The 14223-nt window shown below is 40.7% G+C and overlaps 1 protein-coding gene across 7 annotated transcripts in view; it reads right to left on the bottom strand.

Moving 5' to 3' along the window:
* Positions 1-5996: 5996 nt before the first annotated feature.
* SCUBE2 (signal peptide, CUB domain and EGF like domain containing 2) overlaps positions 5997-14223 on the bottom strand; it is a 95020-nt gene continuing 86793 nt past the window's right edge. For all 7 annotated transcript variants that reach the window (XM_060261754.1, XM_060261757.1, XM_060261753.1 and 4 more), the window contains 3 exons: positions 13306-13458; positions 10707-10786; positions 5997-6287 (listed from right to left, as the gene is read on the bottom strand). In XM_060261754.1, the coding sequence (XP_060117737.1) occupies positions 6135-6287; positions 10707-10786; positions 13306-13458 (386 nt within the window). In that variant the 3' untranslated portion in view covers positions 5997-6134. The remainder of the gene's footprint in view (positions 6288-10706; positions 10787-13305; positions 13459-14223) is intronic.

The raw sequence follows: 14223 nt of genomic DNA, 5'->3' as shown, positions 1-14223 counted from the left end.
CTACAGGCATAGCCAGTTTCAAGAGGGGATTGGATAAACATATGGAGCAGAGGTCCATTAGTGGCTATTAGGTACAGCGTATTGTTGGAACTCTCTGTCTGGGGCAAGTGATGCTCTGTATTCTTGATGCTTGGGAGGGGCAACAGTGTGAGGATTTCTAGTGTCCTGGCCCCACTGATGGACCTCCTGATGGCACCTGGGTTTTTTGGCCACTGTGTGACACAGAGTGTTGGACTGGATGAGCCATTGGCATGATCCAGCATGGCTTCTCTTAGGTTCTTATGTGTGTTGGGGAGAAATATTTTTTTGTTTCATATATTCTTTGATATATAACTTTATATATATAATTGTGTTGTGCAACCCCTTTTTCATTTCAGTATCCTCTTTACAGCTTTACTTCATTTTATATATTTGAAAATGAAGTAAAGGTGAAAAGTGGGTAGAGAAATGAAAAAGGGGTTGCATAACACAATTGTGTTTGTGTTTATGTATAAAAAAAAGGGTAAGTCAATCAGTGCAGCCAAGGCCATTTCTCTCCCAAAGTCAGGCCTGAATACTGATTGCAATAAACATAAGAACATAAGAGAAGCCATGATGGATCAGGCCAATGGCCCATCCAGTCCAACACCCTGTGTCACACAGTGGCCAAAAAAAGATATACACACTGTAGCTAGTAGCCACTGATGGACCTCTGCTCCATATTTTTATCCAATCCCCTCTTAAAGCTGGCTATGCTTGTAGCTGCCGCCACCTCATGTGACAGTGAATTCCATGTGTTAATCACCCTTTGGGTGAAGAAGTACTTCTTTTTTTCCGTTTTAACTTGACTGCTCAGCAATTTCATTGAATGCCCACAAGTTCTTGTATTGTGAGAAAGGGAGAAAAGTACTTCTTCCTGTACTTTCTCCATCCCATATATAATCTTGTAAACCTCTTATCATGTCACCCCACAGTCATAAGAACATAAGAGAAGCCATGTTGGATCAGGCCAATGGCCCATCCAGTCCAACACTCTGTGTCACACAGTGGCCAATTTTTATATATATATATATATATATATATATATATATATATATATATATATATATATATATATATATATATATATATATATATACACACACATACACACACACACACACACTGTGGCTAATAGCCACTGATGGACCTCTGCTCCATATTTTTATCTAAACCCCTCTTGAAGGTGGCCATGCTTGTGGCCGCCACCACCTCCTGTGGCAGTGAATTCCACATGTTAATCACCCTTTGGGTGAAGAAGTACTTCCTTTTATCTGTTTTAACCTGTCTGCTCAGCAATTTCATGGAATGCCCACGAGTTTTTGTATTGTGAGAAAGGGAGAAAAGTACCTCTTTCTCTACTTTCTCCATCCCATGCATTATATTGTAAACCTCTATCATGTCACCCCGCAGTCGACGTTTCTCCAAGCTAAAGAGTCCCAAGCGTTTCAACCTTTCTTCATAGGGAAAGTGTTTCAGCCCTTTAATCATTCTAGTTGCTCTTTTCTGGACTTTCTCCAATGCTATAATATCCTTTTTGAGGTGCGGCGACCAGAACTGCACACAGTACTCCAAATGAGACCGCACCATCGATTTATATAGGGGCATTATGATACTGGCTGATTTGTTTTCAATTCCCTTCCTAATAATTCCCAGCATGGCGTTGGCCTTTTTTATTGCAATCGCACACTGTCTTGACATTTTCAGTGAGTTATCTACCATGACCCCAAGATCTTTCTCTTGGTCAGTCTCTGCCAGTTCATACGCCATCAACTTGTATTTGTAGTTGGGATTCTTGGCCCCAATGTGCATTACTTTGCACTTGGCCACACTGAACTGCATCTGCCACGTTGACGCCCACTCACCCAGCCTCAACAGATCCCTTTGGAGTGCCTCACAATCCTCTCTGGTTCTCACCACCCTGAACAATTTAGCGTCATCCGCAAACTTGGCCACTTCACTGCTCACTCCCAACTCTAAATCATTTATGAACAAGTTAAAGAGCATGGGACCCAGTACCGAGCCCTGCGGCACCCCACTGCTTACCGTCCTCCATTGCGAAGACTGCCCATTTATACTCACTCTCTGCTTCCTATTACTTAGCCAGTTTTTGATCCACAAGAGGACCTGTCCTTTTACTCCATGACTCTCAAGCTTTCTAAGGAGCCTTTGATGAGGAACTTTATCAAAAGCTTTCTGGAAGTCAAGGTAAACAACATCTATCGGGTTTCCTTTGTCCACATGTTTGTTCATCCCCTCAAAGAAATGTAACAGGTTAGTGAGGCAACATCTTCCCTTACAGAACCCATGCTGAGTCTTCCTCAATAACCCGTGTTCATCAATGTGCCTACTCATGCTGTCCTTGATAATGGTTTCTACCAACTTTCCCGTTATTGAAGTCAGACTGACTGGCCTGTAATTTCCCGGATCTCCTCTGGAACCCTTTTTAAAGATGGGGGTGACATTTGCTACCTTCCAGTCCTCAGAAACGGAGGCAGATTTCAATGAAAGATTACAGATTTTTGTCAAAAGATCCACAAGTTCAACTTTGAGTTCTTTCAGAACTCTCGGATATATGCCAGCCGGACCCGGTGACTTATTAGTTTTTGTCTATCAGTTGTAGGACCTCCTCTTTTGTCACATCAATCTGACTCAGGTCTTTCAACACCCCTTCCAAAATTAGTGGTTCTGGGGTGGGCAAAAAGTTCTCATCTTCCACAGTGAAGATGGGGGCAAAAAATGCATTCAGCTTCTCAGCCATTTCCCTATCCTCCTTCAGTAATCCTTTTACCCCATGGTCATCCAAGGGCCCCACTGCCTCCCTGGCTGGTTTCCTACTTCTAATATATTTGAAGAAAGTTTTATTGTTGGTCTTTATGTTTTTTGCAATATGCTCCTCATAGTCCCTTTTTGTCTGCCTGATCACAATCTTGCATTTGATTTGCCACAGCCTGTGTTCCCTTTTACTAATCTCACTTGGACTGGTTTTCCACCGCTTAAAGGAGTCCTTCTTACCATTTACAGCTTCCGTTACTTTGTTTGTTAACCATGCAGGCCTTTTCTTATGCCTGTTTGTGCCTTTCCTAACTTGTGGTATGTATTTTATCTGAGCTTCTAGGAGTATAGTTTTAAATAGTCTCCAAGCTTCCCCAAGGGTTTTGACCGTATTTATCTTTCCTTTCAGTTTCCTCCTCACATGCCTCCTCATCTCAGAGAATTTACCCCTTTTAAAGTTAAATGTGGTTGTGGCGGTCTTTTTGGGCAACTCCCTATTTATACAAACGGTGAAATCAATAACATTATGGTCACTGCTCCCAAGCGGCGCAATCACTTTTACATCTCTCACTAAGTCTTGGGCATTACTTAGGACCAAATCCAGGATTGCCCCACCCCTGGTAGGTTCTGAGACCATCTGCTCCATAGCACAGTCATTGAGAGCATCAAGAAACTCAATCTCTTTCTCTCGACCAGAACACATATTGACCCAATCAATCTGCAGGTAGTTAAAATCACCTATTACGACACAGTTTTTACGTTTAGCCACTATCTTTAAGCCTTCCATCATATTATAATTGTCCTCTCTCTTTTGATTTGGTGGGCGATAAACTCCCATAGTTAAATTTCCTTTTGGGCCCTCTATTTCAACCTAAAGCATTTCTAAAAGGGAATCTAATTCTCTGACCTCAGTCTTACTGGATTGTATATCCTCTCTAACATACAGAGCCACCCCACCTCCAACCCTTCCCTCCCTATCCTTCCGATATAGCATATCCAGGAATCACCGTGTCCCACTGATTCTCCTCATTCCACCAAGTTTCTGAAATTCCCACAATGTCTATGCTTTCTCCCAACACTAAACATTCCAACTCACCAATTTTACTTTGAACGCTTCTAGCATTTGTATACAAACATCTGTAATTTCCCAGGCAAGTTAGGCCCGAGACCTTCCTCCTGCTGCCTTGAGACTTTGGCAGACACGCCATACTGTTTGTCACCATCTCAGTGGACAACTCTGATCCATTACCCAGTAGAAAATGCATCTAGATAAACCATCTTCTTCAAGACCACCTTAAGTTGCATAGCTGCTACCTGCTCAAGCTGCATAACTCTCATCTCTGCTATATTTTACCCCCAAAGGTTACAAAGGGCCAAATCATGACACTCCAGATTCAAAGGGTGGTCAAGTCCTCAAGGATGCAGCTGTCTGTGGGAAGAGAAGGCATGGCTGGCTGGACAATATACTTGGAGGGAATATTCTTAAAGAAATTATATCTCTGACATCATGGTAGAGTGAGATTATGACGACTTATTTCTGGCTTATTTCTGCAGAAAAGGCACAAAATTCAGGGCTTGGACCAATTTTCATTGACATGAAGTACCAGTAACTAATTTGAAGCAACAACAGTGTGTACGAGCACATGTGGAATAAGAGTCCCTCACCACTGAAGAACAATCACCACTGAGGAACAACCACACTTCCCCCCCCCTTCATATATAGGATTATACAGAAGGTCTTTTCTTACTACAAGGTATGACAAATCCCAATAAAGTTTAATGTCAGAATTCCCCCACATCTTTTTAGAAGGCCAATTCAAAACTTGCTTGACCATAGTTCTCTTGAGATATCAGTAAAGACTTGCAATGGAATGCAATGAAATGCACTGTTTTAAGGCAGCTTCCAAAATCTGCAAGGCTGATCTCTGATGGTATTGTTATGTATACCGGCCAAGATTTGAACTAGCAGTTTACAGAAGTTACTGCAAAAACACAACAGGCCCATCACCATAACCAAAAGATCCTTGCCCTATTCACAAGTTTCAATTTATTTTCATACTGGTCATATTTTTTATCTTTTACTGCAATGCTGTGGATTTTACACATATATTTACAGCACAAGTTAAAATGTCACAGCATTTTCTTTTGGAAAAGTTATGAAACATTCAAAATTAAATTCTTCAGAATTATTCATCTAGAAACTTTTGAACCACATCTTACAAACAGTGTAATATTAGTAACAGAGACAATCATTTAAGAAATACAGTCGCCTGTGAAACTAAAGTTATATTTAATTATTGATTCCCTGATGAAGTCAGATCAATAATAATAGAATTGTATTCATGTAATTTAATATCCTAAACTTGATGAAAACAAATTACCACAAAGTCAACATTTTAACCAGTGAACCAATTTCCAGAAATTCCAAGATGAAATCCAACTTTCAGATAACCTCCCTGTATTTACATCCATAAATTCATAGGTTTTATCTATCTTATGAAACTTGGGAAACAGTTTATTTGAATGGGTGCCTTCAGTTGAAATGTGTATACACAGCCAATGGGACATCCAAAATGAAGGTGTTACTATTTTGAACTATTACCAGCATGGCAGTCTCAGAGGCTGCACATATAAGTACAGCCATACAAGCGCAGCTCAGGTATTGTATGAGCAGCCTGCAACCTTGGCCACTACACCCCTAGTTCCAGATCATTTATAAATAAATTAAATAGTACCAGCCCCAATACTGATCCTTATGGGATCCACTGCTTGCTTCTTTCCATTGTGAGAACTGTCAATTTATTCCTACATTCCTACTCTTTGCTTCCTATCATTTAATCAGTTTTTAATCCATAAGAAAACCTGTCCTCTTATCCCATGGCTGCTAAATTTACTCAGGAGTCTTCATGTTCCCATGACTATTTAAGCAAAGCATGGTGATGTGTGTGAACCAGTCCAAAGAAAACCTCATAACACAGAATTCTAAGTCTGTCCTTTCAGGGCTGAAGAGTTTTATGTTATGAGTCTAGCTTATCCTTTCAACTGTAATCAGTTTGATAGTATTAATGTTGCTGGTGAAGCAACACAACAAGTCTATGCAGTTGCATCTAGCACAATTTTATTAGAGACAAAAAGTGTCCAGCCTTGTCTAACATATGCTCAAGCAGCAGATCATGTGATGACTGAAAGAAAACACCTGGAAATGAAATAATTATATTTTTAATTTAAAAAATGTACACACTGTATACAGTTGACTATCAGCTTCTTGAAGACTTCCCTATAATACAGGAAATCACAATTTCCTGCTGTACAGTTGGAAAGTTTTCAAAATATGGAGTCCATTATTTGTAAGGTCTCAAAAACCTGGAGACTTTAGAACGCAGAAGCCGAATAAAAGATCTTGGAAACATCTCCCTGGACTCTTGTGCTGTGTACTTGAAGTAATTCTGTGGATGTGCCAAAACATCAAACAATGCCTTTATCAGTTTCTTATCCTGAAAGAACAAAGCAGGCTTTTATTGACGCATTAAAGAAAGAGTTCCAAAAAGACATTACATTATAGCTCCTATTAAACAGAGAGGTATAGGGAAAGTTACAAAGTAAATCACAACTCTTGTTTTGTGTTACCATTTCTTTGTAAATATAGAGGGCTACCAAAGCAACTTCAAGAATCAGGCTAAATTACACACTGATATCGATGCACCATCGCTATTATTGTTGCTGTGATTCCATGGGATGGAATATGTGACTGTTAGGCAACTAGTAATGTTTTACCATAGTTTTCATTTCCAAAGCAGAAATATACCTTGGGAATTGTTTAAATCATTTTTCATAAATCAGGCTCAAAGAACAGAGTGAGAATCCAATGGCACCTTTAAGACCAACAAAATTTTATTCAGGGTTTATAAGCTTTTGCATGCATGCAAACTGCATCAGACAATGAAATTGAATACAGTGAACAGTGCTACAAACAGGCAGTAAGCAGTGCGCATGCAAAATAGTGGAAATGTTTTTAACAGATTAAAAGAATGGCAGGTTTGGTCTGCTTATTATCTGGGTTCAATTGGTGGGGGGAAACAGCAAAGGCAATAAATATGCCAGAATTGGAGAATTATGGTGAGAATCTGTCTAAGTTTCCTTAATTGTAAAAAGTAATAAATTGCTGTTGGAGACCATCTATCTTCAGTTTGGAATTATCTTGTGGTGTTCCTTAGGTGCAATCTTATCTCCCATGTTATTCAACCTCAAGTAAAGTGTTTAAGAGAAATCACTCATAGGTTTGGAACCAGATGTCATGGGCAGTAGTGACCATGTGATTTTGGAATTTACAGTCTTAGGGAAGGGAAAAGCTATACTTAGTCAGACTTATAGGTTGGACTTCAGAAAGGCAAACTTTGATAAACATAGAATTATGCTGAGTAAAATCCCATGGTCAGAAATACTTAGGAAGAAGGGGGTTCAAGAGGGGTGGGAGTTTCTTAAAAGCAAAATACTGAAAGTGCAATCACAGACAATTCCTATGAGAAGAAAAATGGAACAAGCCTAAAGAAGCCAAGTTGGCTCCATAAACAGCTCTCTAAAGACTTGAGAAATAAAAAAGATTCCTTTAGGAATTGGAAAGAGGGCCTTATAGCCAAGGATGAATATAAACAAATCACCAGTGCTTGTAGAGAAAAAGTTAGGAAAGCTGAAGCTCAGTATGAGCTTAGGTTGGCCAAAGATACTAAAAACAACAAAAAAGCGTTCTTTTCTTATGTGCAGAGTAAGAAAAAGAGCAAGGACATGGGAGGCCCATTGCGAGGGCAGGAAAGTGAAATTGTAACAGGTAATGAACAGAGGGCAGAACTGCTAAATTCCTACTTTTCCTCAGTCTTCTCTTCTGAGGGAAACAGTGCTCAACATGGCAAAAACAGAACATATGATGAGGGTATGAAGTTCCAACCTATGATCAGCATACGGGTAGTACATAAAAACCTAGTTTCTTTAAATGAAACTAAGCCCTCAGGTCCAGATGAACTGCATCCAAGGGTTCTAAAAGAGCTTGCGGATGTAATTTCTGAGCCTCTGGCTATTATTTTTGAGAATTCTTGGAGAACAGGAGAGGTGCCAGAAGATTGGAGGCGGGCGAATGTTGTCCCCATCTTCAAGAAGGGGAAAAAGGAGGATCTGGGTAACTATCGAACCGTCAGCTTGATGTCTATACCTGGAAAAGTTTTAGAACAAATCATCAGTCACTCCTGGAACATTTAGGAAGGATGGCTGTGATTACTAAGGGCCAGCATGGGTTTTTCAAGAACAAGTCATGTCAGACTAACCTGACTACCTTGCTGGATCAGGGGAATGCTGTAGACATCGTTTATCTTGATTTCAGTAAGGCTTTTGATAAAGTTCCACATACTGTCCTTGTTGACAAGTTGGTAAAATGTGGTTTGGATCCTGCTACCATTAGGTGGATCTGTAACTGGTTGATAGATCACACCAAAAGAGTGCTTGTGAATGGTTCCTCATCCTCTTGGAGAGGAGTGACAAGTGGAGTGCCTCAAGGATCTGTCCTGGGACCTGTTTTGTTCAACATCTTTATAAATGATTTGGATGAAGGAATATACGGAATGCTTATTAAATTTGCCAACGATACTAAATTGAGAGGGGTTGCAAATACAGCAGGATACAGGATGACCTTGACAGGCTGGAAAACTGGGCTAAAATCAATAAAATGAATTTTAACAGGGATAAATGTAAAGTTCTGCATTTAGGTAGGGAAAATCCAAAGCATGGTTATAGGATGGGGGGACTTGTCTTAGCAGTAGTATGTGTGAAAAGATCTAAGGGTCTTAGTGGACCATACGCTGAACATGAGTCAACAGTGTGATGCGGTGGCTAAAAAGCCAAATGCAATTTTGGGCTGTATCAACAGTAGTGTCCAGATCACGTGAAGTGATGATATCGTTTTACTCTGCTCTGGTAAGACCACACCTGGAGTATTGTGTTCAGTTTTGGGCACCACAGTTTAAGGATATAGACAAGCGGGAACAGGTGTAGAGGAGGGCAACGAACATGGTGAGGGATCTGGAGACCAAGTCCTATGAAGAAAGGTTGAAGGAGCTGGGCATGTTTAGCCTGGAGAGGAGGCGGCTGAGAGGTGATATGATCACCATCAAGTACTTGAAGGGCTGTCAATTAGAGGATGGTGTGAAATTGTTTTCTGTGGCCTCGGAAGGTAGGACCAGAACCAATGGGATGATTTAAATCAAAAGAGTTTCTGGCTCAACATTAGGAAGAACTTTCTGACCGTTAGAGCAGTTCCTCAGTGGAACAGGCTTCCTCGGGAGGTGGTGGGCTCTCCTTCCTTGGAGGCTTTTAAACAGAGGCTAGATGGCCATCTGACAGCAATGAAGATCTTGTGAATTTAGGGGGAGGTATTTGTGAGTTTCCTGCATTGTGCAGGCGGTTGGACTAGATGACCTTGGAGGTCCCTTCCAACTCTATGATTCTATATGTCAATGACACCCAGCTTTACATCTTTCTATCAAAATCCCCTGGTGATGCAGTAGAGGTCCTGAGCTGCTACCTGACTGCTGTGCTTGAATGGCTGAATGCAAATAAATTAAAACTGGACCAGACAAGATGAAAGTGAAACTGATAGGGAAGGTGGAGGTCTTGAAGGACCTTGTGCATTCTACTTTCAGTGAGGTTCAGCTAATATTTGCTGACTCAGTTAAAAACCCTGGGGTTATATTGGATGCAACATCACTGCTGGAGAAGCAGCTTTATGCAGATGCAAAAAAATGCTTTCTTTCAACTCAGCCTAGCCTGAAAGATGGCCCCCTTACTAATCAGTCAATCTGGTCTCCTGAATACTTGCCATAGTGATACATAGACTACTTGCAATGCACTCCACATAGGTATCCCCTCAAAGTAAATCCAGAGATTCCAGTTAGTTCAAAACACTGCAGCTAGGTTATTGGAAGCTAGATGGAACATGCTCATCACCGGGGCTTTTTTTGGTAGAAAAAGCACAGCATGAACTCATTTGCATATAGGCCACACCCCTTGACACCAAGCCAGCCATAACTGTATTCCTGCTCAACAAAAACCCTGCTCACCACTCTCATTCTGCAGTCACTCCACTGTCTGCCTATTAGTTACTGGGCTCAATTCAAAGTACTATCACATACAAAGCCATTTGTGGCCTTGTTTCCTCTTACCTGTAGGATCACCTCTCTCCCTATCCTCTGCATTGCAAATGGGCAAAATCAACACTACCTGAACCTAGGCATTCTCTGTTGCAGCCCCCACCTTTCAGAATGGCTTCCCTGATGAGTTTAGGAAGGCTCCACTCTCCTGGGCTTTCCACTGACTAAGCAAAATGGAATTATTCAAAAGGGCTTTTTTGCACAAGTGTAATTAGAACTGTGCTGTAATGAAATGATCAAAAAGTTGAATTGGTAAAGGGATACAGACACTACAGTATTGCTACCTAACACTAATTGTGCTCCAGACTTGGCCATTTCTACACCACTTAGAATAACATGTTTAAAAGCTAATGCTTTATTTCAGCATTATTTCAGATTTCTGTAGTCCAGACCCTATTCTATTGCTTCTTGGATGTTCCATCCTGTTGACCATGCTTGGTTTACACTATGTAATCTGCCAGTTTCCGTGAGAAAGCCAGACTATAAATAATCTAATAATAATAACAATAAAGACTGCAGAAGCAATGGCAATGTGTACGGGGAGGGGGTTGGTTCTGCCTTGGCTCGCTCACCTTTCACATGTTTGTTCTCTTCCTCTCAATTAAAGTTGTTCAACCCAACAAGTGATGGGGAAACCCATGAACTGTTTATTTTCAGAGTCTGTAGCAAATTTAAATACTTAGTCATTCTTTCAACAGAAAAGTAATACAGGAAATGTACCTTAAGGATCTCTTGATGATTTTCTGATGCATACAGTCTACCATCCCGGACGATGTCTTCTATTAGTTCCTGATAATCCTCTGTCGGAGACACATAATCAATCAGCTTTGCTGATTCAGTGACAGAACCACAGATATCTCCTTTAGTTATATCAATAGGATACATCTTTGGACTTCACAGAAGGGATTTACATGGATATATTCATTCTTTCTTTTCTACAACTGTTCATTTGACCCAGTAGTCTCAAACAGCTGCTGAGAGTTTATGTTTAAGCAATTAATGGAAATCTACCCACATAATGTGGGAAATCTACCCACATTATGTGGGAAATCTACCCACATAATGCTTATGTAGTTGCTTTAGAATGTTTCTGTATTTTCACAATGGCAGCCAAAAATCTAGCAACCCTATATGTAATTCATCCATTTTCATTGCTCAGTATCCTAGAAGTCACAGCAGTTGGAGAAGCAGAATCCTTACTAATTAGGGGGAAAATCAGCTCCTGTGTGAGTTTTTAAAATTCAAGGCAGCTTAAAATTATGTGGTCCATTGATTCAATGAGATTAAGGTCACAACTGCATGTTCTCTCTCAGTATGGAATACCAGTGTATCCAGGACTTTTTTTGTAGCAGGAACTCCTTTGCATATTAGGCCACACATAATCCAGATTCAAATGAATTTCAATCTGATGTCTTAGTTCATCACCATTTACTCTCCCCATCAATTCTATTGAAATCCCTTGGCATGTTAGCTTATAAATGACCAATCTATCCCAGTTTGGTGTAGTGGTTAAGTGTGCAGACTCTTATCTGGGAGAACCGGGTTTGATTCCCCACTCCTCCACTTGCACCTGCTAGCATGGCCTAGGGTCAGCCATAGCTCTGGCAGAGGCTGTCCTTGAAAGCGCAGCTGCTGTGAAAGCCCTCTCAGCCCCACCCACCTCACAGGGTGTCTGTTGTGGGGGAGGAAGGTAAAGGAGATTGTGAGCTGCTCTGAGACTCTTTGGAGTGGAGGGCGGGATATAAATCCAATATCTTCATCTTCTTAGTTTAAGTGAATGTTTACTCATGTATAATCAAGACTATTGCTTGGTTCTCAGATTAACAACATTAACACATTTCAAAAGGCTCTGATGAAAGCAACTTCATAAATTACTAAGAAGAGAGAAAATTCTGCATACTGAGCTGTTTACTGTTAATCTCTCCAAGGCAGAAATCATAAGCAGTCTTAGATGATTCTATAAACTGTCTGTGGTGTACTTCAAAGAAATTTTTTGCTAGAGAACTCCACGTGGTGTTAAAAATATCTCTTCATCAAATGTTCTTACTTTTCCTTCTTGACATGTATAATAAGGAAGCCATTGTTTAACAGCCTGTTATTTTTGTACCAAATGTATGATCTTGTTTCGAATGATGTGTTTTCTTTATGGGAATTAAATTAAGCAAAGTCGCAAGCATTTGGACCAAATCCTGCCTTTATTAAAAAGATCAGAAAATTGCTATTTATGCAGCAAATCCAAAGATGAAGTAATGAAGCCTTCAAGCATTTGGAGTTCATCATGCCCTGACCAGACATTTTCTGCTGGTTGTTGCTCCAGAGCTCTAAGTCACTTGTTAACACAGAAATGTGGAGCCACTAGGGTCTTGCACTGTCCCATTGCCATTTTAAGACCACAGCAGTTATATTCTAAGGATGTGAACTCAGTAAGGGGAAAAAATTAGAGGGAACACTGCCCCAGAATAGCTGCTGTTTAGCCTGGGATCACTGCTAAAGAGATCACATGAGAGAGAAGCTGCCAATTTTCTTGCAAGAAATTAGTTTTGCCCAAAACACTGAGTAGTCCTAAACTCAGATTCAAAGCAGTAAATGTGAAATAGACATCACAAGAGGTAGCCTCTTCCAGGATAGTGCAACAAACCATAACAGGTTTGTTTAAATCATAAAACACAAAATTTCAACCACTGCAAAAAGTGGTGGTGAGGGGGGGACAGGCTATGAGCATGTCAAAGTACTCCCAACCTTGAGATATTCTAAAATGCCTATCAGTGCCATTTTGTGTAGAAATATGCCTTGACAACATACAATGCAAAATCTGATTCAATTTCTGAAGGCATTATGCAAATCAAACATCTCTCAACCTCCCCCCCCCCCTAAAAAAAAATCCTTTCTGTTTGTCTTACTGGATATATTTCTGGTTTGGAAAGCAGTACAGAGAGCAAGGCTTAAACCACCCACTCACACCATAGTTCCGACCTAAACTGGAAGCCCACAAATCTGATTTTATAGGCGAAAAGGCTGAGATTACCATTCACAGGCCCCCCCTCTGCTTCACACGCAGTTCATGTTGTCTCTGAGAGACTGAAGACATAGAGGTCAGTCAAGAATACTAGCTACCCAGACATGACACCAACAAACGATGAATTTTTCCAACATGTGATATCCCTTGCACCCAGGAAACTGGTGGAGAAAATATTCACCCAATCTATATAAATATCTGCCCCTGAATCCTTGGGATCAGGCAAACTGGAAGTTAAAACAAAGAAAATAAAGTACTGAAATGTTTACACTTCAGTTTGATCAAATCTTAATAGCTACTTACCATCATATGTTACATAAGGGACCTGGAATCCTTTAGCACTATTTCCTTCATTTGATTTGAACTGGATCCACAGCCTTTTAGACCTGGACGTGAAAGCTATTGGGCGTTCGTAGGTTTGACAGGTTTCATATGTGGTCACAGAATTTGAGGAAGCTTTCAAACAAAATGTACAACATGCAGGTATCAGACTTCTATTAGCTTACTTCTTCCTACTGAACAACAATATCCTTCCTCCAGCCAGAATGGTACAAGTGGTTAAGAGCAGTGGATTCTAATCTGGAGCATGCCACTCCTCCACATGTAGCCAGCTGGGTGACCTTGGTCCAGTCACAGTTAGAGTTCTCTCAGTCCCACCTACCTCACAAGGTGTGTTGTGGGAAGAGGAAGGGAAGGTGATTGTAAGTTGCTCTGAGACTCCTTTAGGTAGTGAAGAGCAGACTATAAAAACCAAATCTTCGTCTCCTTATTTTCTCCCCTCTCCCACCCCACAAGTCCTACAACCATATGATACTTTTTGTCTTGAAGAAGCGCTCTGTTTTCTTGGAATACCTCACTACTGCACTTTTACTCTGCCTGAGGCTTGCTGAGGAGAGGCAAAAGGTGACTCTCTTGATGACAATCATCAACATGTTTCCTTCGCATCAGACTGTTTAAGAGCATTATAGGATGATCTAAGTGGTTTCTAAGCAACTACTAGTGTTCTTTTCCCCTTCCTAAGAACAGTCCCATGGTGCCACAGGAGAAAGACTGTCATGAGGACTCAAGGAATAATGTTGGACCAGCCCTGAACTGGATAGCCCAGGCTAGTTCAATATCAGAAGTTCAATATTGGATCTCAGAAGCTCAGTAGGGTTGACCCTGGTTAGTATATGGATAAGAGACCACCAAGGGAGTTCAAGATCGCTACACAAAGGCAGG

This window comes from Heteronotia binoei, chromosome 21 (genome assembly GCF_032191835.1).
Source record: "Heteronotia binoei isolate CCM8104 ecotype False Entrance Well chromosome 21, APGP_CSIRO_Hbin_v1, whole genome shotgun sequence".
NCBI lineage: Eukaryota > Metazoa > Chordata > Lepidosauria > Squamata > Gekkonidae > Heteronotia > Heteronotia binoei.
Note: the sequence above shows the minus strand (reverse complement) of the source record. Positions and strands in the feature narration are given on the sequence as shown.